Source organism: Ovis aries, chromosome 2, assembly GCF_016772045.2.
Source record: "Ovis aries strain OAR_USU_Benz2616 breed Rambouillet chromosome 2, ARS-UI_Ramb_v3.0, whole genome shotgun sequence".
NCBI lineage: Eukaryota > Metazoa > Chordata > Mammalia > Artiodactyla > Bovidae > Ovis > Ovis aries.
This window is the reverse complement of record NC_056055.1, coordinates 117,304,061-117,329,354: the sequence shown is the minus strand read 5'-3', so window position 1 is coordinate 117,329,354 and position 25,294 is coordinate 117,304,061. Positions and strand designations below refer to the sequence as shown.

The 25,294-nt window shown below is 38.9% G+C and overlaps 1 protein-coding gene across 4 annotated transcripts in view; it reads left to right on the top strand.

Moving 5' to 3' along the window:
- UGGT1 (UDP-glucose glycoprotein glucosyltransferase 1) overlaps window positions 1-25,294 on the top strand; it is a 116,291-nt gene that overhangs the window by 78,149 nt on the left and 12,848 nt on the right. For all 4 annotated transcript variants that reach the window (XM_012130346.5, XM_004004484.6, XM_060411070.1 and 1 more), the window contains 13 exons: window positions 307-437; window positions 3,556-3,651; window positions 6,369-6,471; window positions 6,713-6,792; window positions 7,257-7,446; window positions 15,754-15,912; window positions 16,441-16,526; window positions 18,282-18,366; window positions 19,737-19,825; window positions 20,281-20,385; window positions 21,636-21,720; window positions 22,736-22,918; window positions 24,334-24,494. In XM_012130346.5, the coding sequence (XP_011985736.2) occupies window positions 307-437; window positions 3,556-3,651; window positions 6,369-6,471; window positions 6,713-6,792; window positions 7,257-7,446; window positions 15,754-15,912; window positions 16,441-16,526; window positions 18,282-18,366; window positions 19,737-19,825; window positions 20,281-20,385; window positions 21,636-21,720; window positions 22,736-22,918; window positions 24,334-24,494 (1,553 nt within the window). The remainder of the gene's footprint in view (window positions 1-306; window positions 438-3,555; window positions 3,652-6,368; window positions 6,472-6,712; window positions 6,793-7,256; window positions 7,447-15,753; window positions 15,913-16,440; window positions 16,527-18,281; window positions 18,367-19,736; window positions 19,826-20,280; window positions 20,386-21,635; window positions 21,721-22,735; window positions 22,919-24,333; window positions 24,495-25,294) is intronic.

Sequence of the window (25,294 nt, the reverse complement as noted above, 5' to 3'; positions counted from 1 at the left end):
ATTTTGGCTTTTTTTAACTCAGTGAGAACTAATGAAAATGATATTGCTGTTTTATTCCAGAGTTTGCTTACTGTAAAAATAGTGTAAAATATTCAAATCTACACTGTTGAGTGTGGAGGAATTGATAAAGGGATAGCCATATGAGTTGATTTGGCTTTTGTTTTCACTTTTTTCATTGATTTAACTTAGGCATAAACATGTTTTGGGTCTGTAAAGTGATTTGGTTTGTAAGGTGGCCTGAGGACAACCAAGGGCTTCTCTGCAGCCTGCTGATTCCAGCACTGACTACCCTGCTCTCTTTCACAGATCATTGGGCCACTGGAGGACAGTGAATTCTTTAATCAAGACGATTTCCACCTCCTGGAAAATATCATCTTAAAAACTTCAGGACAGAAAATCAAATCTCACATTCAACAGCTTCGGGTAGAAGAAGATGTGTAAGTTTTGCCATAGAAGTTAATCAGTTCAAGTCATAGGGGCTATGTTAATTGGACCTTCCTCATGCTTAAAAAAAAAAAAAAAGTTAAACATTTATTCCAAGATGTTTTATCTCTAGCTTTAAAATATAATAATTGTCTTCATTTCAGGTTTACTTATTTTTGCTTCCATTGAAATGAGTTAGTTTTGCAGCAAGCTGTTTAAAGAACTGAATTCTCTCCATTTTGATTTTTTAAAAGTTTTTGATTGTGGAAAATTTCAAACATATGCAAAAGTAGAGGGGTGATTTTATTTCTTTGAAATACTTATGGAAAGACATACTTTTCCTCATTATCTCTATAATTACCCTTCAGTTTTATTTTCAGGAAAAAAAGGCAAATTAAGTGTTTCTTTTTCTTTATTTACTATTTATTGAATAGTGAGTTTTTTGTTATGTAGTCCAAAGGTGATGATGATGAGTTGATTATTATTGGTTCTTTATTGTTATTTTAATCCTTTTCAGTGTTATTACTAACTTATGTATTTTAATAAGTTATTTCTCAAAGGAAGAAAAGTAATTATTTGACTGGTCTATGTACCTGCTGTGTAACTGAAGCTCATATTCATATTCACATGGTTTTTGGCATTAAATATCAAATGGATGTGTAATTGGAGGATGTATGTTTATGTGTAATGTTGATGAACCGTGATACCTTTTTCCACAGAGGCTATACCGTTTTACTTTCCCATCAGTAATGCATAAGGGTTCTGGTTTCTCCACGTCCTCATCAACGTTTGTTATTTTTAAATTTTTTTATAATACCCATTCTAAATGAGTGTGGTATCTCCTTGTGGTCTGTCATACTCCCCTAACAATTAGTGATCTTGAACATCTTTTCGTGTGCTTAATAGACCCTTTGTCTATCTGGGAAAAATCTGTCCAAATCCTTTGCTCATTTTTAATTATTTATTCTGTTGATGAGTTGTAGGAATTTGTTCATATTCTGGATATCAGTCCTGTATAGCTGTGTGATATGCGGGTGTTTGTTCCCCACTCCATGGATTGACTTTTCACACTCCTAATAGTGTTCTTTGATGCATAGTTTGAGGATATAGAATTTTAAAGTCTTTCTGTTTTTTCTTTCCTTCATCTATTTCATCACAGCATGATGTTGCAGAGTTCAAGATGCATGTCTTAGTGTTGACTTTGATAGCTACCAAAGCAGCCTCTTTGCCAAGTTTTATGTGATATGAGAAGGAATCTTTTTTCATCTCAGCCAAACTGGGGTCACAGATAAAGAGGTTTTGTTCTTCCTCATTTGGTGCTCCTTGTTTTAGCCTATGAAACGCCTCCTGGATACAGGCCAGGAGCTAACCTGTGACTTGAGGCCACTGTGTCACAGGCATGGGCTTGATGTGCTCCTTGGACCACTCCCTCTCTGTCTCCGGAGCCTGTTGCGAGCCCCTTGGAGTCCCTGCGGACTGTATAATTGCCAGACTCTGCACAAAAGGCTTGTCTTTAAGCAGCCAGAGAGGGACTGGGTGGGTGCTGGGTGGATATAGACAAGTAAGGTAGCTTTGGGCTTCCTTGGCAGCTCAGTTGGTAAAGAATCTGCCTGCAATACAGGAGACCCCTGGTTCCATTCCTGGGTCGCAAGATCTGCTGGAGAAGGGATAGGCTACCCGTTCCCATATTCTTGGGCTTTCCTTGTGGCTCAGCTGGTAAAGAATCCGCCTGCGATGTGGGAAACCTGGGTTCGATCCCTGGGTTGGGAAGATCACCTGGAGAAGGGAAAGGGTACCCACTCCAGTATTCTTGTTTAGAGAATTCCATGGACTGTATAGTCCATGGGTTGACAAAGAGTTGGACACAACTGAGCAACTTTCTCTTTCCCTTTCACTTGCAGGGTAGTTATGGGGGTGCCAAAAGATTGATACTAAAACTTTTAGGGTTTTCAGAGTGACCTTGCTTGCCTAGGGTTTTCCTTAGTGCCAGAACTGCTCCACCTTGGAGTGGCCCCTTGTGACAGCCACAGCTTTCATGCCCGACCCAGACCTGCAGCTAAGAGGCCATCCTCAGCTCCCTAAACCTCAGTTGTGACCTCTTTGATCAGGGAGCTCATCCCAGGCCACGTTAGTGTCCCTTGACATATTTTGTGACAGTGTTGACACATCACAGGAAACAGATGACCTGTTTTATTTTGTTTTCAGAGTTAGTATTGAGAAGTACCAGGGGATATAATTTGATATAGTTGTTTGGTTCAGTGAGAGAATGGATGGGCTTGATTCTAGTTCAAATATATTCACAAATATATTCAAATATATTTTAACATTCTTAGAATTCAATCCTTGGTTCAGCAGACTAGAGCATTCTTTTTCAGTCTCATGATTTAGTACAAAATCTTCCTTGGTTAGAGATCAAGTTAGGAGGGGTGGGGAACGCGGAAATGCTTTCCTAAGTTGTTTACTGTAATGTTGATTGTAATAGTGTAATAGATAATGATGTATTCATAAATATAATACTATTCAGTTATTGAAAATATTGATGTACCCCAACAAAATAATGTTTGTAATATATGATTAAATGAAAAATCAGGTTACCAAATAATTTAGTACCACTTTTGTGTGTGTGTGTATATATATATATATTTTATAATATAGAAGAATTATGAACTGAAATGTTTTCAACACTTATTTCGTAAATATGCTATTATTGTGTGTATCTCCATTTTCTCCTTATGTATTTTTTTCTGAATGATTTTTGGTAAATTGTGACTCTAATGATCATAAAAAGTAATAAAGTTATTTAGAAGAGGGTGAGGGAGACACAGATGACACTGGCAGCCTGCTCTGGGCCAGGCTCTGAGCTCGGTGCTTTATTTGTATGTTTAGCCTGTGCTGGTTTTACAAAAGCCACTTGTAGGTGTTACCTCCAGTTCACATATGGAAAAATCAGCACTTACTGCCGGGCTATAAAGCTAATCAGTGGCACAGATCTGTAGTTTTTTTTCTCATGCTTATTGGTACAAAGTTTATTTCGTCAAACCATGTCGTTGGCAGTCAGTACGTAGGTTGATTGTAACAGCTGGAAAACCTTCAGTCAGAGAGATGCTAAATTTTCACCAACCAATCTTTCAGGGCCAGTGACTTGGTAATGAAGGTGGATGCTCTCCTGTCGGCGCAACCAAAAGGAGATGCAAGAATCGAATACCAGTTTTTCGAAGACAGACACAGGTATAGAATCAGTGTTGAATGTGTGCATAGTTTTGTTTTCCTCAGCTGCTTTATTCTGCCATTTAAAGTGTATTTGTAAGTGTGATATGTGGCTTTCATATATGTTTATACTCATACATAGAACTCATAACGGAGCTCAGTTGCATAAAAGTTGACATTTATTTCTAAATCAGTTTAGTTCTGAATACACCCTTTGAGAAAACAGAGCATTTAATAAAGCAGATCAGCTTAATTGTATGATATTAAAGAATGAACAGTTGTTAGACCACTTGTCTCTTCACCATTTTTTGAAACCTGTCTTGTTTTCAATAAAATAAAAATAAGTGTAGCATTATAAGGAAGTCTTTTGTCATCTTTTTGTCTCTTGTTTTCCAGTTTTTTATTTTGAAAAGTTTCAAACTTGGAGAATAGTTGAAAGACTATTACATTGAACACCTGAATATCTTCAACCTAGATTCACCAATTATTGACACTGTGCCACATTTATCCATGTGTGTGTGGATGTATGGTATATATTTGCATACAAACGTAATGTGCATTCACATTTTTGGCAACCATTTGAAAGTATGTTGTTCAGTTCAGTCACTCAGTCGTGTCCGACTCTTGTGACCCCATGGACAGCAGCATGCTAGGCCTCCCTGTCCATCACCAATTCCTGGAGTTCACCAAAACTCATGTCCGTTGAGTCAGTGATGCCATCCAACCATCCTCTGTCGTCCCCTTTCCTCCTGCCTTCAATCTTTCCCAGCATCAGGGTCTTTCCAAATGAATCAGCTCAATGCATCATGTGGCCAAAGTATTGGAGTTTCAGCTTCAACATCAGTCCTTCCAATGATCACTCAGGAATGATCTCCCTTAGGATGGACTGGTTGGATCTCCTTTCAGTCCAAGGGACTCTCAAGAGTCTTCTCCAACACCACAGTTCAAAAGCATCAGTTCTTAAGTGCTCAGCTTTCTTTATAGTCCAACTCGTGAGAGTCTCACATACATGACTACTGGAAAAACCATATCTTTGACTAGACAGACCTTTGTTGGCAAAGTAATGTCTCTGCTTTTTAATAGGCTGTCTAACAACTTTCCTTCCAAGGAGTAAGCATCTTTTAATTTCATAGCAGCAGTCGCCATCTGCAGTGATTTTGGAGCCCCCAAAAATAAAGTCTGACACCGTTTCCACTGTTTCCCCATCTATTTGCCATGAAATGATGGGACCGGATGCCGTGATCTTCGTTTTCTGAATGTTGAGCTTTAAGCCAACTTTTTCACTCTCTTCTTTCACTTTCATCAGGAGGCTCTTTAGTTTTTCTTCACTTTCTGCGATAAGGGTGGTGTCATCTGCATGTCTGAGGTTATTGATATTTCTCCCAGCAATCTTGATTCCAGCTTGTGCTTGTAAACATTGTTATATATCATGCATAAGTTCTCTGGCATCTGTCTCCTGAGTACTGGCAGTATCTCCAGCAATTTAAATCGCTGGCATACCTCAGCAATTTAACCTTGATAAAGCAATGTCAGGTAATGTCAGTCCATTTTCTGACTTCTCCGAAGCCCAGTAATGGCCTTTCACAACTGTCTGTTGTTTTGGCCCGGCTCACATGTCGTAGTCAGTGGCTGTGTCTCTGTGGTCTCTTCTAAGGTCGAACAGTTTGAGGGTTTTTGTTTATTTGTTTTTGCCACTCTTTTATAACATTGACTCTGAGGAGTCCAGGCCAGTTGTCTTGTGGAATGTCCCACAATCTAGGTTGTTTTCTCATGACTAGATTTAAGGTTGAATTGTCTTTAGGAAGAACTCCTACAGTTGATGTATGCAGCACTTACTTTACCAGTCAAGTGTATATCTTTTTGCACATCAGAATCACCACAGAGGCTTTAGCTGCAGAAGCCTGCATGCTACTCTTCTATGATTTTGATTTAATTAGTTTAGAGTAGATTGGACTTTGGTTAATTGACCTGTGCTTTCTCACAGTCAGTCCTTGAGGGGATAAAATTTGAACAGGCTATTTGCCGTAAAAATATTTGTTTAATTATGACTCTCATGTCTATGAGTGGCATTAATTCTCAAGAAATTTCCAACTGTGATACAGACTGATTGTGAGACGTTCTTTATAGCTTGAAAGCCATCTAAAAGTCTAGCAATAAGGAATAGCTTAAGTAAACTACAGCAGGTTCACTTGGCACATTGAAGATTATTTCTTTTTCAGGATATTAATGTATAACAACATGGAAAAATCTTTATAATAATTACAATTTCTGGGGGAAGGAATGAAGTCATTATAAGGTTGCTGATATCTTGTAGGTGCATCTGATCTTTATATGGGCATATAAGGAGGACTGTATAGAAACATGTCATACAGTGGTTGAGTTGGGATGGTGAGATTTTATGATTATTTCCTGTTTCTCTCTTGCAAATTTCTTGTAATATTCTTATATTTCTTTTACTATTTAAAAACATCAATTTCTTCCTTCCTTACAGCCTTCTTGCCAAGAAATAAAAATTGGCATAATGTTCCTTAACTGTTAAAAACAAGCATCAGAAACTTTTAGAGGGTTTTGCAAACTTTGAGGTAAACAGAATCACATAGTTGACCACCATGTAACCTTATTGTTTGAGATCTAAAGTTTTTTGGAAAATGCTAAGAGATTTGATTAGTTGTATTGGATGTATTGTCTTCCTGCCCCCACACCTCCAGATTAATGTTTTATCTTGTTGATCTCTGTAGTGCAATTAAACTGAAACCCAAGGAAGGGGAGACGTACTTTGATGTTGTGGCTGTCATTGACCCTGTCACCAGAGAAGCACAGAGACTTGCCCCATTGCTTTTGGTAGGTACAGCTGCAGAGGCAGTGCCCGTGTTTTGTCCTAATGATAGGTAAGTGTGATTTTGATTGTGCGCTAGAGCTGTGATTTCTAGGGATTTACCCCGTGCAGAATTTATAGGATTTATTATCTTTGTGTTTTTTCTTGAGATACACATTTCTGAAGAGAAAATGTAAACATTTTGTCTTGAGTATCAGTCACTTTGTAGGAAAAATTTTTGTTTTGTCATCTGATTTCTTCTTTTAGGTTTTAACTCAGCTGATCAACATGAATCTAAGAGTATTCATGAACTGCCAATCTAAACTTTCCGACATGCCGTTAAAAAGGTAAAGCCAACTGGCTAAGAAATCCACCCTTGGAAAAAATTGCACTCAGTCTGAAAGCTAAAAATTGAATGTAAAAGATCTAAGGGGTTTATGTATGGACATCATGTTTAGAAAAAAAATCACTTACTGAAGTTTTGCTAAATTTCTAAGAACTAATCAAGAGTTTGAAGAACTTAGTATGAGTGCGGAAGCTAGGGGCACAAGCTTTTCCCCTCCCCACAAAATGCAGGAAGGAATGACCTCCCCCGCAACCCCACCTCCCCTGCTCTCCGTGCATCTTCAGCAACCACAGGACATATAGTTAGGGCAAGAGATGGTTTTGGAAACACTTTCTTACTGTGGAAGGAAGGTCTTCCAAATCTAGTTTGTCTTAAGTCACTTGTTTACCTGTGTAGATGTGTATAAGCTCAAAGGTTGAGGTTGCATTAAAAAAACAGTTTAACATCTTTTCTTTTCCATTTCAGCTTTTACCGTTATGTCTTGGAACCAGAGATTTCTTTTACTTCAGACGGTAGTTTTACTAAGGGGCCAATAGCAAAATTTTTGGATATGCCACAGTCTCCTCTGTTCACTCTGAACTTGAACACACCTGAGAGTTGGATGGTAGAGTCTGTCAGAACACCATATGACCTTGATAATATTTATTTAGAAGAGGTAAGAGTATCATTGCTTCCCAGTATTTAATCCCACATAACCCTGTTGAAGATGTTCTTACGGTAGTCTCTGATAATCTCCCTACAGTCTAGGGGTGCTTCTGAAACAGTAGTGTTCAAGTAACAGCCTCGTTGAGATCGATGTCACATACCATAAAATTCCCCCTTTTAAAGTATACAGCTCAGTAATTTTAGTATATGCACAGAGTTGTGCAGCCATCACCACTATCTAACTTCAGAAAATTTTCAACACCCGTAAAACTAACTCCATTCAGTTCAGTTTCAGTTCAGTTGCTCAATCGTGTCCAACTCGGCAACCCCATGGACAGCAGCACGCCAGACCTCCCTGTCCATCACCAACTCTCGGAGTTTACTCAAACTCATGTCCATTGAGTCAGTGATGCGATCCAACCATCTCATCCTCTGACGTCCCCTTTTCCCCCCACCTTCAATCTTTCCTAGCACCAGGGCCTTTAATGAGTCAGTTCTTCACATCAGGTGGCCAAAGTATTGGAGTTTCAGCTTCAGCATCAGTCCTTCCAATGAATATTCAGGACTGATTTCCTTTAGGATGGACTGGTTGGATCTCCTTGCAGTCCAAGGGACTCTCAAGAGTCTTCTCCAACACCACAGTTCAAAAACATCAATTCTTCGGCGCTCAGCTTTCTTTGTAGTCCAACTCTCACATCCATACATGACCACAGGAAAAACTGTAGCCTTGACTAGACTAACTCCATACTCATGAGTAATCACCCCCAGTTCCCCTTGCCCTCTGACAACCACGAATCTATTTTCTGTCACTTTTTTGTGACTGGCTTCTTTCACTTAAATTATTTTCAAGGTTCATTCATATTTTGGCATTTATTAGTACTTTATTCATTTTTATTGCCAGATAGTATTCCATTGTATGGATATTCTATGTTTTATTTAGTATTTATTATATCCACTGTGTGGCTGTATCACTTATAGACATTTGGGTTGTTTCTGCTTTTAGACCATTATGCATAATGCTGCTATGAGCATTTGTACATAAGTTTTTATAGATATGCTTTTCTTTCTCTTGAATATATACATAGGAGTGGGATTGCTGGATCAGATGGTAATTTTATGTTTAACTTTTCAAGGGATTGCCAAACTGCTTTCCAGAGTGATTTGCCCTAATAACAAATGACACTGAGCATTTTTTTCATGTGTGTATTGGCCATTTGTGTATCTCCTTTGGAGAAATGTTTATTCAAATCCTTTAAAAATTGACTCATCTTTTAATTGTTGAATTGTAAGAGTTCTTTTTATATTCTGGATACAAGTCCCTTATCACATATGTGCCTCACATATGTTTTCTCCCATTTTATATGTTGTCTTTTCACTTTTTTGATGGTGTCCTTTGAAGCATATAAGTTTCTAATCTTCATAAAGTCTAATTTTCCTATTTTTTCTTTTATCACTTATGCTTCTGGAGTTATATCTAAGAAACCATTGTTTAGTCCCAGATCACAAGGGTTTACGCCAGTGTTTACTTTTGAACTTTCGCGATTTAAAACTCTTACATTTTTGGAAACTCTCTATTTCCTTGATACATTTGGAGTTACTTCTTTGTATATGGTGCCAGTAGCGTTCCAGCTTTGTTCTTTGTATGTGGCTATGCAGTTGTCCAAGCGCTCTTTGTTTTAAAAACCTGTTCTTTCCACATTAAGTGGTCTTTGTGCCCTTGTCAGAAATCAGTTAACCCTCACGTGAAGGTTTAATTCTGGGCTGTCGGTTCGAGTCCATTGATCTACGGGTCTGTCCTTGGGCTAGACCACGTTGTCTTGTGTGCTGAAGCTTTGTAGTAAGTTTTCAAACTAGGAAGTGTGAATTTTCCAGTTGTTTTTTTTTTTTCAATGTAGTTAATGGCTATTGTGGGTTCTTTGCATTTTGAAATCAGCTTATTAATATCTTCAGAAAAAGCTGCTGTGATTTTAATAAGAATTTCATTAGATCACTAAGTCAGTTTAGAGAGTATTGCCTTCTTAACAGTATTAAGTGTTCTGAACCATGAATATGGGATCTCTTTCTGATTATATAGGTCTTTAATTTCTTTCAACAATGTTTTGTAGTTCTTAGTATACAAGCCTATATAAGACCATATCATCTGCAAATAGAGTTTTACTTCTTTCTTTCCAATGTGATGCCTTTTATATAATTTTCTTAATGCATTGGAAAAATTTTAAATTACTGATTCAATCTCTTGCTGTAGGTCTGTTTAGATTTTCTGTTTTGTCTTGAGTCAGTTTTCAAAGTTTGTGTATCTTAGGAGTGTATCCATTCTATCTAGGTTATCTAATTTGTTGGCATACAGTTTTTCATAGAATTTTTTAAAATTTAAATTTTCTAAAATTTAAATTTACTTGATTTCAATAAGTTGGCTCTTCTCTTTTTCTCTTGGTCAGTCTAGCTAAAAGTTTGGCCATTTGTTGATATTTGTGAAAAACAAGCCTTTGGTTTCATTGCCTTTCTTTTTCTTTTCTTTCTCTGTAACTGTATTTGGAGTCCCTAAGGTAATTAGTCCTTTTCCCCTAACCCATTTTCAAAGATAGTTCAATTTCATTTCACTTATGTCTCTTACCAGCCCTCACTCTATACCTAGCTTAGAGTGTATTAACAAAGGAACTGAAAGATGGTCTTTACCTCCAGGGGCCGTATAGTGCCTCAGAGCGTCCTTCCTTTTTAAAACATTTGTCATTGTGTCTGCCCGTAATATCTCCTATCACGGTTTAACCCTGTTTTCTGGTTCTGGCTTCTTGGGAATTAGGAGACTGAAAACTTGAGCAGAGTTACCAAAGGACTTTGCAGAATTCTTTTCGTGAGGTTGAATAACTAGTTTCTTAAAGAAGAATCTCTGTGCTCACTTCAGCGGCACATGCACTAAAACTGGAAGAAGAATCCTTTAGGTACTAAGCTGACTGAAGCAGAAAGAGAGAACGTGTGTGTGTGTGTGTGTGTGTGTGTGTGTGTGTGTGTGTGTGTGTACACATAGGTACACACTTGCCCTTTCCCAATCCTATCCACCATATTTTTAACAAATAAAGAATACAGTTTTTGCCCTTGAGGAACTAACTTTTCTTGAAGAAATTATAGAATGGCCACAAAAAAGCATTAAGGAACATTGCACAGAAGTATAGAATCAAATGCAAAGCAGATTTCTTCCATATTTCCCAGAGTTTTTGCTGCTCTTTTTGAGGCTTCCTCCAGTTTCTCTGCATTCCATTGAAAATACAGAGCCTGAGACTTCTGAGCATGTGGGGGTTTCCCTCTTACCTCTTAATATTATACTTTTGGAATTTAGTATTGCAGTAACATGTTAAGCTCCAAATAGTTCCATTATTAGCATTAGATAAGGCTATAAAACCAAGCCTGAACTAGCCTGGAATAGAAACTCTTTAATTATTAGTTTGGTGCAAGCATAATTATGATTTTGGGCCACGAATTTTAAATCATTATAACAAGGCTCAAACACATCTTTATTAATCAGAATAAGAACATTACAATTAACATGCTTTTGCCAATGAGAAATAAATTTGTTTAATCTTGTAGCATAAAAATTCATGATTTGAGGTTTGATGAACTCATGGAAAGCATTTTCTGCCTCCTGTTCATTGTGGAAACGTTTTCCATGCATAAAGTTGTCAATATGTTTGTAGAAGTGGTAGTCAGTTGGCAAGAGATCTAGTGAATTTGATAGATGAGGCAAAACCTTATAACCCAATTTGTTCAACTTTTGAAACATTGTTGGGTGTTGTTGTGAAGAAGAATTAGGCCCTTTCTGTTGACCAGTGCTGGATGCAGACATTGTAGTTTTCAGTGTTCAGTTCAGTTCAGTTGCTCAGTCGTGTCTGACTCTTTGCGACCCCATGAACTGCAGCACACCTCCCTGTCCATCACCAACTGCTAGAGTTTACCCAAACTCATGTCCATTGAGTCTGTGATGCCATCCAGTGATATCATCCTCTGTCGTCCCCTTCTCCTCCCACCCTCAATCTTTCCCAGCATCAGGGTCTTTTCAAATGAGGCAGCTTTTCACATCAGGTGGCCAAAGTATTGGAGTTTCAGCTTCAAAATCAGTCCTTCCAATGAACAGCCAGGACTGATCTCCTTTCAGATAGAATGGTTGGATCTCCTTGCAGTCCAAGGGACTCTCAAGAGTCTTCTCCAACACCACAGTTCAAAGCATTAATTCTTGGGCACTCAGCTTTCTTTATGGTCCAACGCTCACATCCATACATGGCTATTGGAGAAACCATAGCCTTGACTAGATGGAACTTTGTTGGCAAAGTAATGTCTCTGCTTTTTAATATGCTGTCTAGGTTGATCATAAGTTTCCTTCCAAGGAGTAAGCATCGTTTAATTTCATGGCTGCAGTCACCATCTGCAGTGATTTTGGAGCCTAAAAAATAAAGTCAGCCACCGTTTCCACTGTTAACCCATCTGTTTGCCATGAAGAGATGGGACCAGATGCCATGATCTTAGTTTTCTGAATGTTGATCTTTAAGCCAACTTTTTCACTCTCCTCTTTCACTTTCATTTTAAGAGGCTCTTTAGTTTTTCTTCACTTTCTGTGATAAGAGTGGTGTCATCTGCATATCTGAGGTTATTGATATTTCTCCTGGCAATCTTGATTCCAGCTTGTGCTTCTTCCAGCCCAGCGTTTCTCATGATGTACTCTGCATATAAGTTAAATGAGCAGGGTGACAATGTGCAGCCTTGCCGTACTCCTTTTCCTGTTTGGAACCAGTCTATTGTTCCATGTCCAGTTTTAACTGTTGTTTCTTGACCTGAATACAGGTTTCTCAAGAGGCAGATCAGGTGGTCTGGTATTCCCATCTTTTCAGAATTTTCCACAGTTTATTGTGATCCACACAGTCAAAGGCTTTGGCATAGTCAATAAGCAGAAATAGATATTTTTCTGGAACTCTCTTGCTTTTTCAGTGATCCAGTGGATGTTGGCAATTTGATCTCCGGTTCCTCTGCCTTTTCTAAACCAGCTTAAACATCTGGAAGTTCACGGTTCATGTATTGCTGAAGCCTGGCTTGGAGAATTTTGAGCATTACTTTTACTAGCATGTGAGATGAGTGCAATTGTGCAGTAGTTTGATCATTCTTTGGCATTGCCTTTCTTTGGGATTGGAATGAAAACTGACCTTTTCCAGTCCTGTGGCCACTGCTGAGTTTTCCAAATTTGCTGGCATATTGAGTGCAGCACTTTCACAGCATCATCTTTCAGGATTTGAAATAGCTCAACTGGAATTCCATCACCTCCACTAACTTTGTTTGTAATGATGCTTCCTAAGGCCCACTTGACTTCACATTCCAGGATGTCTGGCTCTAGGTCAGTGATCACACCATCATGATTATCTGGGTCATGAAGATCTCTTTTGTACAGTTCTTCTGTGTATTCTTGCCACCTCTTCTTAATCTCTTCTGCTTCTGTTAGGTCCCTACCATTTCTGTCCATTATCAAGCCCATCTTTGCATGAAATGTTCCCTTGGTGTCTAATTTTCTTGAAGAGATCTCCCCGTGGGGAGAGGAGAGGAGAGTTTTCCTATTCTATTGTTTTCCTCTATTTCTTTGCATTGATCACTGAGGAAGGCTTTCTTATCTGTCCTTGCTGTTCTTTGGAACTCTGCATTCAAATGGGTATATCTTTCCTTTTCTCTTTTGCTTTTTGCTTCTCTTCTTTTCTCAGCTATTTGTAAGGCCTCCTCAGACAGCCATTTTGCTTTTCTGCATTTCTTTTTCTCGAGATGGTCTTGATTCCTGTCTCCTGTACAGTGTCATGAACCTTTGTCCATAGTTCATCAGGCACTCTCTTAAATCTAGTCCCTTAAATCTATTTCTCACTTCCACCGTGTAAAGGAATTTGATTTAGGTCATACCTGAATGGTCTAGTGGTTTCCCCCACTTTTTTCAGTTTAAGTCTGAATTTGGCAATAAGAAGTTCATGATCTGAGCCACAGTCAGTTCCTGGTCTTGTTTTTGCTGACTGTATAGAGCTTCTCCATCTTTGGCTGCAAAGAATATAATCAATCTGATTTCAGTGTTGACCATCTCGTGATGTCCATGTGTAGAGTCTTCTCTTGTGTTGTTGGAAGAAGGTGTTTGCTATGACCAGTGCGTTCTCTTGGCAAAAGTCTATTAGCCTTTTTCCGGCTTCATTCTTTACTCCAAGGCCAAATTTGCCCCTTACTCCAGGTGTTTCTTGACTTCCTACTTTTGCATTCCAGTCCCCTATAATGAAAAGGACATCTTTTTTGGGTATTAGTTCTAAAAGGTCTTGCAGGTCTTCATAGACATGTTCAGCTTTTTCAGTGTTACTGGTCAGGGCATAGACTTGGATTACTGTGATATTGAATGGTTTGGCTTGGAAACAAACAGAGATCATTCTGTCGTTTTTGAGATTGCATGCATTTCGAACTCTTTTGTTGACCATGATGGCTACTCCATTTCTTCTGAGGGATTCCTGCCTGCAGTAGTAGATATAATGGTCATCTGAGTTAAATTCACCGATTCTAGTCCATTTTAATTCACTGATTCCTAGAATGTCAACGTTCACTCTTGCCATCTCCTGTTTGACCACCTCCAATTTGCCTTGATTCATGGACCTAACATTCCAGGTTCCTCTGCAATACTGCTCTTTACAGCATCAGACCTTGCTTCTGTCACCAGTCACGTCCACACCAGTTTTCAGTGTATCTCATTGACTTGCTGTACATACTTCTCAGATACGTTGTTTTTGCCATGGTTTAGGGAGCTGTAGTGGATCAGCCCAGTAGCAGACTACCCGACAGTAATCAGGACCTTTTCCAGTGCAATTTTGGCTTTGGGAAGTACTCTGGCGCTTCTTCTCGGTCCAGTCACTGAGCTAGTCATCGCCAGCTGTCATATACAATCCACTTTTCGTTGCATGCCACAATCCGGTTGATAAACGGTTTGTTGTTGTTGTTGTGTAGAGTGAGAGAAGATGACGCTTCAAGACGATGTTTTTTGATCTGCAGTCAGGAGGTACCCACTTACTAATAAGCTTTTTCATCTTTCCAATTTTCTTCAAACGCCGAATAACTGTGGAATAGTCGGCGTTGAGTTCTGTGACACTTCTCATTGCCTGTAAGAGGATCAGCTTCTGTGGTGGCCCTCAGTTGGTTGTTGTCAACTTCCAGTGGCTGGCCACTAGGCTCCTCATCTTCAAGTCTCTTGTCTCCTTCGTAAAACTTCTTAAACCACCACTGAACTGTACGTTCTTTAGCTGTTCCTGGGCCAAATGCGTTGTTGATGTTGTGAGTTGTCTCCACTGCTTTACAACCCATTTTGAACTCAAATAAGAAAATTGCTTGAATTTGTGTTTTGTCTAACATCATTTCCCTAATCTAAAATAAATATAAACAGGAAGTAATAAGTCATTACCAAAAAAATAAGGTGAGCAATATGCATTAAAATAATGTATAATATAACCACATTTATTTAGAATATATTCTAATATCAAGCAACAGTGCAAAATTGCAATTACTTTTGTGCCAACCTAATAGCTAAAGCCAAGCTGCCCTAAGATTTTGTAATTACACCATATTTTCTGCAAGGAATTAGCAATAATTTAGGCAGTTAGTTTTATGCCACTATGGAACCATTAAATATATCTGTGGTATTTGCATTTAGAACATCAGTATTTTCAGCTGTCTTCTAAAGGCCAAGATGAATTTGCATTTTTGTCAGATGTTTTTCTGATGTTTTGCCTTGTTTCTTTTTCTCATGCAAATTACCTATCTTCTCCATTATTTGCTCTTAAATATATTCATTCTTTCAGAAATTTTATTTTATGTGATTTTTTTCCCAATACTACCTTCCTAGATTAACATCTTATCCTCTCCTCTGAACTTTTGGAATAACCTCCTTACTGTTTTTCTGTGTCCTTTTTCCTGCCTCTCCTTCCAACCCACCTAAGTTTTTAAAATTGTGTATGCTTGTTAACTACCAGCGCAATCAAGATACCAGAGCATTTCCATATCTCCAAAAAATTCTTTCATGCCCCTTTGCAGGTAATGCCCTCCTTCCCCCCAGCCCAGGCCACAGGCGGCAGCTGATCTTCTTTTTGTCACTATAGTTTTACCTTTTCATGAATTTTTTATGAATATGATTATATGATATGTAGCCCTTTATGTCTGATTGCGTTCACTTTGCATAGTGATTTGAGATTCATCTGGTTGTTGCAGGTATCACTAGATCGTTTCTTTTTATTGCTGAAAGTCTTCAGGTGGTGATTTAATTTTATTATTGCAGGTGGACAGCATCGTGGCTGCTGAGTATGAGCTGGAGTACCTGTTACTAGAAGGTCACTGCTATGACATCACCACTGGCCAGCCCCCCCGGGGACTGCAGTTTACATTAGGAACTTCAACCAAGCCAGTCATTGTGGATACCATTGTTATGGCTAATCTGGTAAATAACAGTACATCAGGTGGTGATACTGAGTCACATTAATTTGGGCCCTACAGTTTATGATGGAGCAATTAGCATTCTGAACATGAGTGAGATTAAAGTTCATGATGGACTGAATTTGGTCAGTTTAAAAATCATCAGTTTAGTTAAACTTGTAGATTGGAATTACATGGCGTCTTAAAAGAAAACAGGCTAGAATGTTTTGCTCTAACAAGGTTGGCTCCTGAAAATGTGTTGCTTATGAGCCAATAGCCTTTTTCTTTTTTAAAATTTTTTGGAAGTTTGAAGTATATTCATACATTACATACTGCTTCTTCACTGAAGTACAGCTAAAGGACAGGCTTCTTGGCTTGACAGACCTGTATTTTGCTAGTGTTTCTAATATGTGGGTTTTAAGAATTGCATTGGTTTAAGTATCTTATTTAAAATAAAGTTGACTGACATTTCAAAAAAGAAAGAGCTGTCCCTCAGAAACAGCATTTTGATGTTTCCATGAGAACTAAAATTTGTCTTGTCTTCTGGTCCTAGGGCTATTTTCAGTTAAAAGCCAACCCAGGAGCTTGGATTCTCAGACTAAGAAAGGGACGTTCTGAAGATATTTACAGAATCTACAGGTAGGATTAAATGATACAGGTGCATTTTTTCAGAACATTCTGCAGTATGAATCAGCTTGAATTGAATAGTATACACTGGCAGTTAGGCAATTAGAATTTACTTTGTAATTGTATGTGCTTTTCCAGAAAATGCAATGTGGAAGAATTGTTGGTGTATAATTGAACAGTAAGCAGTATAAATACTAACAATATCTGTAATCAAGTCTGGCCTCAGTCATTCTTTTGTGCTAACTGTCCCAGCACCAAATCATTCTGTCAGCTGTGATGAAAACCATAGGCAGATGAGAAAGTGAGTCATTTTTAGGAAGGAGAAAAGAAATGAAGAAGAATTCAGACTTTTCAACCCAGGGTAGTATATTTCTGTACCCTGAGTGGGTTGCAGATTGACCAGACATATGTAGGCTTTGGTCTTAGAACCTTGGTGCGAGTACTTGTCTTTCTAGGTCTGAGAAAGTATGGAAGTACTCCCAGCATGTTTTGTCAATAGCCTGCTTTTTTGCTTTAAGGTTTGCTACAAGTGACTGTTAGTTTATACTGCCTTCTAAAAAGGTGTGGTCTAAATTCTGTTTAACACAATTCGAATTAGTCTTAAGCTATGTGAGAAGACTTCATGCCAGTTCATTTTGGGAATGATTTCTATTAGTTATTTGAAAACAACATCATGTTGGTCCTCATCCTAGCTTTATAGAATCTTATCTGACACACATGAAAGCAATGTGAATTTCTGCATATTTCTTACCAAGAAAATAGAAGATTTTTGTATTATAATTTTATCTTCATTGTACATAGTAGGGTTTTCTCCAGTAAATGTTTTCCCCAAATATGGTTTTAAAGAATTTTAGTACTGTCATTAAGAGCTTATCTGTTGTCTTTCTAAACCCTGTCCCATCTGTATGCCCTTTTCCAAGCCACTCTTCCCTCTAGGGTGTGTGGGCTTCTTCTCCACCTAGCAGTTGAGGGCTCTCTTCCTTCTGTGCTTCCTGGGCTCTGGAATGTTCCATGCACCCTATCAGAATCTCACCTTTGCCCATGAACTCTGCTCTCTGTTGGATGACAATGAATTCAGTGAATTCATATTTTATCATGGCTTTATATAATTAGCATCTTAAAAATTGGTGACTGGAAATTTTAGACATTATTGTTGATTAGGAAGGAAGTACTCTCTTTAAATTTTCTTCTCTGCTCTGTCTGCTTGCAAACAGAGATTGTTTTAGTTCTTCCTCCAGAGTATGGATGCTAGATTGAGTACATAGCCTGGACTTGGCTGTGCTTCCAGGAAGGACAGAGTCGCAGCCTTTATGAAACTCTGAAGTAGCGCTATGTCTCGCCATGCGTGAAGTAATGCGTGCATGCGCACTCAGTCATGGCCGACTCTTGGTGACCCAGTGGACTGTCGCCTGCCAGGCCCCTGTGTCCATGGAGTTTCCTAGGCAAGAATATTGGAGTGGGTTGCCATCATACTCTTGCCAGCACTGGGAGCCTCTCAGTGTATGGAAGGTCATTCAGTAAAGGGCTCCAGAAGGAAATTTGGGCTGTGACCAGTTGGCATGTTCAACATGTAAGGGTAGAGATTTTGACAAGCGCCTCTGTGTTGCTTGAAGGGGTTTTCTGCAGGTTGTGAGGAAATAATTTGTTCAGAAAAAACTCCTTTATGATGAAAGATGGTGGAAAAATATAGCAGGTTGATGTAAGTCCATTTACTGCAACTTGAGAATTATGATTTGTGATATCTGCCTTCCTTTTTTCTTTTCTAAGTCATGACGGTACAGATTCTCCACCAGATGCTGATGAAGTTGTTGTTGTCCTCAACAACTTCAAGAGCAAAATTATTAAAGTGAAGGTGAGTTTGGTATATTAAGGCAGCCATTCTATTATAGTTGATAAAAGCAGCAGTAACTTGGTCTTTAGTAGTTGTTATATAAAAATATGTATCTTTAAACCAGCCCCAAACTATATGAGGTGATGGGATGTGTTAACTCCAGAAAAAGTGCTGTTATTATGGTGAAAAAGTTAGTTGCACAGTTGTGTCCTACTCTTTGTGATTCCATGGACTGTAGCCTGTCCCACTCCTCTGTCCATGGAATTCTCCAGGCGAGAGTACCATAATTGGTTGCCATTTCCTCCAAGGGATCTTCCCGACCCTGGGATTGAACCCGAGTCTCCAGCATTGCAGGCAGCTTTTTACCAACTGAGCCACTAAGGAAGCCCAATCATTTCACAGTATAGACCTGTACCAGGCCATCATGTCCTGCACTTTAAATTTACGCAGTTTTACTTATCAGTTATATCTCAGTAATGCTGAAGAGAAAGGAAAGAAACCCACGTAAGACTAATTCACCTTTGGGATTTTACTGTAGCCTTATGGCAGTGCGGCTTGAAATGCAAAGTATATTTTGTAAATACAAATTTGTGGCTTTCTTCAGCTGAGAGGTTGCGCCTTTTGGGTTATCTCATTGAGCAGTGCAAGTCTCATTTTGCATGAAATGTTTTCATAGATACTGCTTTGTTTGTACAATCACAGTTCACATTATGTTTTGAAAACTGGGAAGAATGCCAATGAGAATTTCAGCAACAATAATAAATGGTGGTAGCCTTATTTAATTTCTTCTCACTTTTGCTTTCTGTTCTTAGAACTTTGAAATTCCTAGAACATTATATTCAGATAAAAGATATTATGAGACAGTCATTATACTCTAAAATCTAAAGCAGGCCACACATGGTTAAGCAGAAAAATGATCCCTATCCTCTCGAGAAGTTTTAAGCCCTCTTTGTACTAGTCAGTCCGAAAACAAGGCTGTCGCGTGAGATGACTCCTTCCTGGCAGCTGAAGCGTGTGCACACTGTACTCTTTGCCTAGAACGAGAGTTAGCTTGGGGAATGCATTTCTGTTTTCACTTAAACTGTAAGGTTCTCTGCCCATTTTCAAACTAGAGACAGTTATTATCTAGTTACAGGAGGTTGCTATCTCCTCATTAAGATTTTAATGTGGTATGATGAGCATAGTTCTGTTGAATGTGTCTGGACTCATTCAGCAGAATTCAGCATTCACGTTCTGTTGAATGTGTCTGGACTCAGAGTATGTTATATCTGCTCACAGGAGAATTCACTGTCTAGTGTGGTCAGTATTCAGTGAGCATCCCGTGAAGATGAGTTCAGTGCCTCCTCAACGCAGTAGGGAGAGTGAGATTCATCACATGTGACTGATTGCAGGTTCAGAAGAAGGCAGACATGGTGAATGAGGACTTGCTGAGCGATGGGACTAATGAGAATGCCTCTGGATTTTGGGACTCCTTCAAATGGTAAACTGGCATCAGAAAGAAGTGATGTTTTTGAGGGAAAACTGAGATATAAATGCCATCCCTCCCTTCTTTTGAATATAGTAATCCTGTCTGGGCTTTTCAGATTCTGCTCTTTGCATCCACTTGTGTGCAGAGTAGATGAGTGTTCCCCACTGAGCTACTGAAAGAGCTTAGTGTCCCCGCATAGTGGAGTTCCTTCTGTGCCTGACTTCCGAACTCCTGTTGGACTTTTCCTGCTCTTTGGAGAGTTGAGTGGTAATTGCTCAGTTAACTTTCCATTGTTTGTTTTGCATTCTAGTGGACTAGTCCAGTCTTCTCTTGAAGCTCCACAAGGCCCTCTGGGCAGCCTCCCTCTCTGTCCTGGTGGGAAGCACCATCTCCTTCCCCTCCCCTTAAAGGGCAACATGTCTGTACCAGCATTTCAAGTATTCTTGTTTTTACCTTCTTTATTATAGGGGCTTTACAGGAGGACAGAAGACCGAGGAAGTGAAACAAGACAAAGATGACATCATTAATATTTTCTCCGTTGCATCTGGTCATCTCTATGAAAGATTTCTTCGGTTAGTCGTGTTTGGTTATTTCAGTATACATGCATGAATTTATCATGTTGTTCTTTAGGGAGTACACGTTTTATGGGATTCTGCCCATTATACTTCTTTGTATTTGAGGCACTCTGAGGATTGTGTATAGATGATTATATATACTTAACCTTTGTTTCAATTTGGCCAACCTCATGAAATGGACTATATAATATATAGTAAATGAATCTGTATAGCTCTTATAAGGTTATAAACCTTTAAAACTACTGTGTGCACATGATGAAGAATGGCTTTTCATTGTCCACCAAGGATTGCCTGAGGATAGAGAATAGAGGTGGAATAGGGCCATGGGCCTGCCTTCTGATGACTTGTAAGATTTTAGAGCCAGGAGGGATCTTAGTTGTGTTTTATAGACAGGCTGAGACTTGGAGGGTCGCGGCTGAGGTCAAATAGCCAGAGTCGAGGGAGGCGCAGGCTTGGCTGGTGAATGCAGCAGTCACCAGGGGGAAAGCCCTCAGGGGCGCCTTGCAGTCAGTGGTCAGGAGGGCTTGGCTATGAATGCGCACCTTTGCCTGACAGTGGCTTTCCTAATGCCAAGGTCCTTTTTTACTTTTAATTTTCCACTACAAATCCAGTATAGCAAATAATCAAGATGTCATGTTACTCATGTTCAGCTGTCATATTCCCAAGAAATAACAGCTGACCTCGAATTGCAATGTCAGATGTTAACAACCGCTGAATTTAATTAAGTTCCTTGACTCAAAAGTTGTTTGTTTTCCAAGTAGGGAATCCTGAAGCTCTGATCATTTGCCATCCCCTTCCCTCTGCCTACTCTCCGCCCTGGCTGCGCTCCCCGATGTAGGCTGGGAGAGGCAGTGCTATTACACAGAGCTGCTGAGGCTTCACCGACTTTCTTTTTAGAGTGATGTAGGCATTAAACACAACCTCCGTGATTCATTTGTACCATAATTAATGTGTCAGTTCATAAAGGAGTTTATTTTAAGGTGTAACGTAATTAGAACACATGCCTTTATCAGTCTGGTATATTTTTATAGGTAATAAGTGCTTCTTCTTTCTCATCCATTGATGACTCTGTAGAATGAATGAGTGCAGGTTTCCCTTTTCCACTATTCAGGGTCTCTCTTTGCCTAACTGAGCCATTAGTTAGCTCTGCCATAAAGAACACTGAGTCTACTGATTGACTTGACTTGATTTTGTTGAGATTAAAAAGATTTGAATGATTGTTATTATTGTTTGCTTTTGTTTGACAGCATAATGATGCTATCAGTACTGAAGAATACCAAGACTCCTGTGAAATTCTGGTTCTTGAAGAATTATTTGTCCCCCACGTTTAAGGTTTGTTCCTTAGGCTTTGAAAAGGAAAACATTCTTATTAAGGAGATATATACAGTGCAATATACTGTTTACTACTTCTACTTTATCTGTGTATTTAAAAATTTTTTCCTTTTATTAGGTTACTGTAATTCACCTGCATAATTATATGTTGATTATTCTTTTTCCTGTCTGTTTTGGGGGGAATAGTTGTTATAAAACCGAACACAGAATTATGACTTGGTTGAAGCTTGTATAACATAAGAGGAGAATCTGTTTCTTCTGTTTTGATGAAGTAACATTTCTCAAGCATGAATGTCCTCATTTAATGAGAGAGCACAGTACTGGTTCCAGTGAGAAGGATGGTTTGTTCTGTTTTGAACAACTGTACCCAGTGATCTGTGGAAGTAATGTATCATCTCTGCAAATCAAAAACACACATGGAAAGTTTAGAAAGTTTTCTACTTTGTTTTTATCAGTATTTGTCATCCAAATTGATTTATTTGCATCTTTTTCTTTCTTGTTCTATAGAATTTATTAAGCAACTTTTAATATATTCAGTAATATCTCTCCTAGATAAATAATTCACTTCTGGTCCCCTAGGGTACTTATATTTAGAATCTGAAAGACTTGATGGCAGCAAACTTGTTCAGAGTATTTGGGTTTGCCCTGTCATTCCCTGGATTAGACCTGGTGGTGAGAAAGGCTTAAAATCAAGCTCAAAAAAATGTTTTACTGAAATCAAGTTTAGACAAAGTCCATTTCCCTTAAACACACGCACACATAAATTAGTTATATAAAAGCCTTCACTTAAAGATTTCTGGTCCTCTCATGTGTGATTAGAAATCATAAAAAAATGGAGATTTGACAAAAAGTTTATATGTATTCTTTATGTAGTCACAAGTTAGTCAGGGTCACATTTCTTCATTAGACTGCTGATATAGTAAATGTATTTTACTTGTGCCATAATTGTGGTTTGTTGACTGACTTGTTTTTCTTAATCAGAGTAAATGCTTGTTGTTCCTGTGTTTGCAAATAGGAGTTTATACCTTATATGGCGGACAAATACAATTTTCAGTATGAGCTTGTTCAGTACAAGTGGCCCCGGTGGCTTCACCAGCAGACTGAGAAGCAGCGCATCATCTGGGGTTACAAGATCCTCTTCCTGGATGTGCTGTTCCCACTGGTTGTTGACAAGTTCCTGTTTGTGGATGCGGATCAGGTGAGCTCTCAAAGGCTGGGTTTCAGCAGTGCAAATTAAAGGCATTAGACTTCCTTTTCCTTTTTAAATGATTGTATCTTTCCAGTTGTCGAAAAATACGCACTTATTTTACATTATTTAGAATATATGAATCTATTTGCAGAACAGCAGTGGCAGCACAGACATTGAGAACAGACTTATGGGCGTGGCTGGGCAGGGGGAAAGAAGAGGGTGGAAGATATTGGGGAGAGTAACATGGAAACATACGTGACCATATGCAAAATAGATAGCCCATGGGAATTCGCTGTATGACTCAGGAACTCATACTGGGGCTCAATAATAACCTAGAGGGTTGGGATGGGGAGAGAGGTGGGAGGGATGTTCAGGTGGGAGGGGACATGGGTAAACCTATGGCTGATTTATGTTGATGTTTGGTAGAAACCAATGCAGTACTGTGAAGCAATTATCCTTCAGTTAAAAATAAAAAAAAAAAGAATATATGGAAAGGCATCACCAGATGTGATCACTTCTAAAATTTGCGTTCCGTGTGTCTCCTTTCATCTTTTCTCCTGTGCCTCTCTTATGTAGTTGTGATCACATCATTTATGTAGTTTCGTATCTTAAATTTAACTCATTTAATATACAAACTAAAATTGAAAAATTTGCCAGTTTAACATAAAACTGCTTGCTGTCATCTCCAGTCATTTGCCCCACAGCTAGGAGTTATTGATGTGGGTAAGAGAGGGGGTTGGTGCCTGGCCTTGAGCATATGGAACTCTTCAGATGGTCTTCCTGCTGTCAGGAAGACAGCTGACTTAATTAAAAGGAACACACACATTTTAGAGTATACACACTCAAAAAGTGTAAATATCCTTCTGTCCTACAGCCTTTACCCTTATCCTGAACTATCTAAAACTTGAGTTCCTCATCTGAGTGGAAGTGATGTAATGTGTGCAGAAGTCATTTGCACAAAAATCATCCAACTGTTGGGAATTCTGCCCCGCCTGGCTCATTTATATCATAAGTGGCTCAACAGGAAGCCTGCTTTCCTAGTTCTACGATCACATTTCATCCTTGCTGGGCACTTACTGTGTGCCAGGCATCATTCTCCATCTGTCATACATGAGTTCATGTGATCCTCCCAGCATCTCCTGTGAGATGTCCATTTTAGACCCAGAAACTGAGTCACAGAGAGGCAACACGGTGTGAATTTGTTTTACTCCTGCTTTTTTTGAATACTTAGAGTACTGTGTCCCAAGCCCTAGGCTAATCATCTTACACGCTAGTGAGGACAGTCAGCTAATCAAGAAGGAGCCAGGCTTGGACTGGGTTTGCTGCCTGTGCCATTGATCAGTCCCTGAGCTGCCCTCAGAATTTTTAGGAAACTGCTGTCTGCATGGGTGTTAAACAAGTGACTGTGATCCTTTCTTCTTCAGATTGTACGAACAGATTTGAAAGAGTTAAGAGATTTCAATTTGGATGGTGCTCCTTATGGTTACACTCCTTTCTGTGACAGCCGCAGAGAGATGGATGGCTACAGGTTCTGGAAGTCAGGGTACTGGGCCAGTCACTTAGCTGGGCGAAAGTACCATATCAGGTACTGAGAATGTTATGGTTTGATTTTCATTTCCTTAAAATTAATTTCACATATTTAAAATTGTGAGTAGGTAATATGTTAATGTGGTTCAAAAATAAGAACTATAAAAAATATATAGTGAAAAGCTGCCCCATTCTGTCTACTTACCGTGTCTCCTTGTAGAGTTTTTTAATTTTTAGGTAAAAAACTATGACTTCTTTTTTTACACAAAATATATCCTAACCTTTTTTACAGTTTTGTGGCTTTGCTTTTTTCAACTTGATGTTTCTAGTAGACCTTACATCAACATGTAGAGAGAGACCTTTTTCCTTTTTGTATCAACATATTATTCCAGTGTATGTATCATTGTGGTCTTGGTATGACATACGTTATTTGTTGTTGCTTAGTCACTGAGTTGTGTCTGACTGTTAAGACCCCATGGACTGTAGCCTGCTCCTCTACCCATGGGAGTTCCCAGGCGACAATACTGGAGTGGGTTGCCATCTCCTTCTTTAGCGGATCTTCCTAGTCCAGGGATCGAACGCTCATCTCCTGCATTGGCAGGCGGGCTCATTACCACTGAGCCACCAGTTAAACACACAATTTCATGTATTTCAAATATACCTATAGAATAGATTCCTAAAGCTCCTCGGTTAACCAGTGTGTGTATTTGTTGTACATCTGTTGTTTCTGTATATTATCTTCTCTGGGAAAAGTGTGATTTGGAGAGTAGGGAAACCTGTGGGAAGCAACATGTATAGAGATAAATATTGGGATGTTGGTGATTTAAGTATTGTACTGTATGCCCCTGGTCTGAAGGA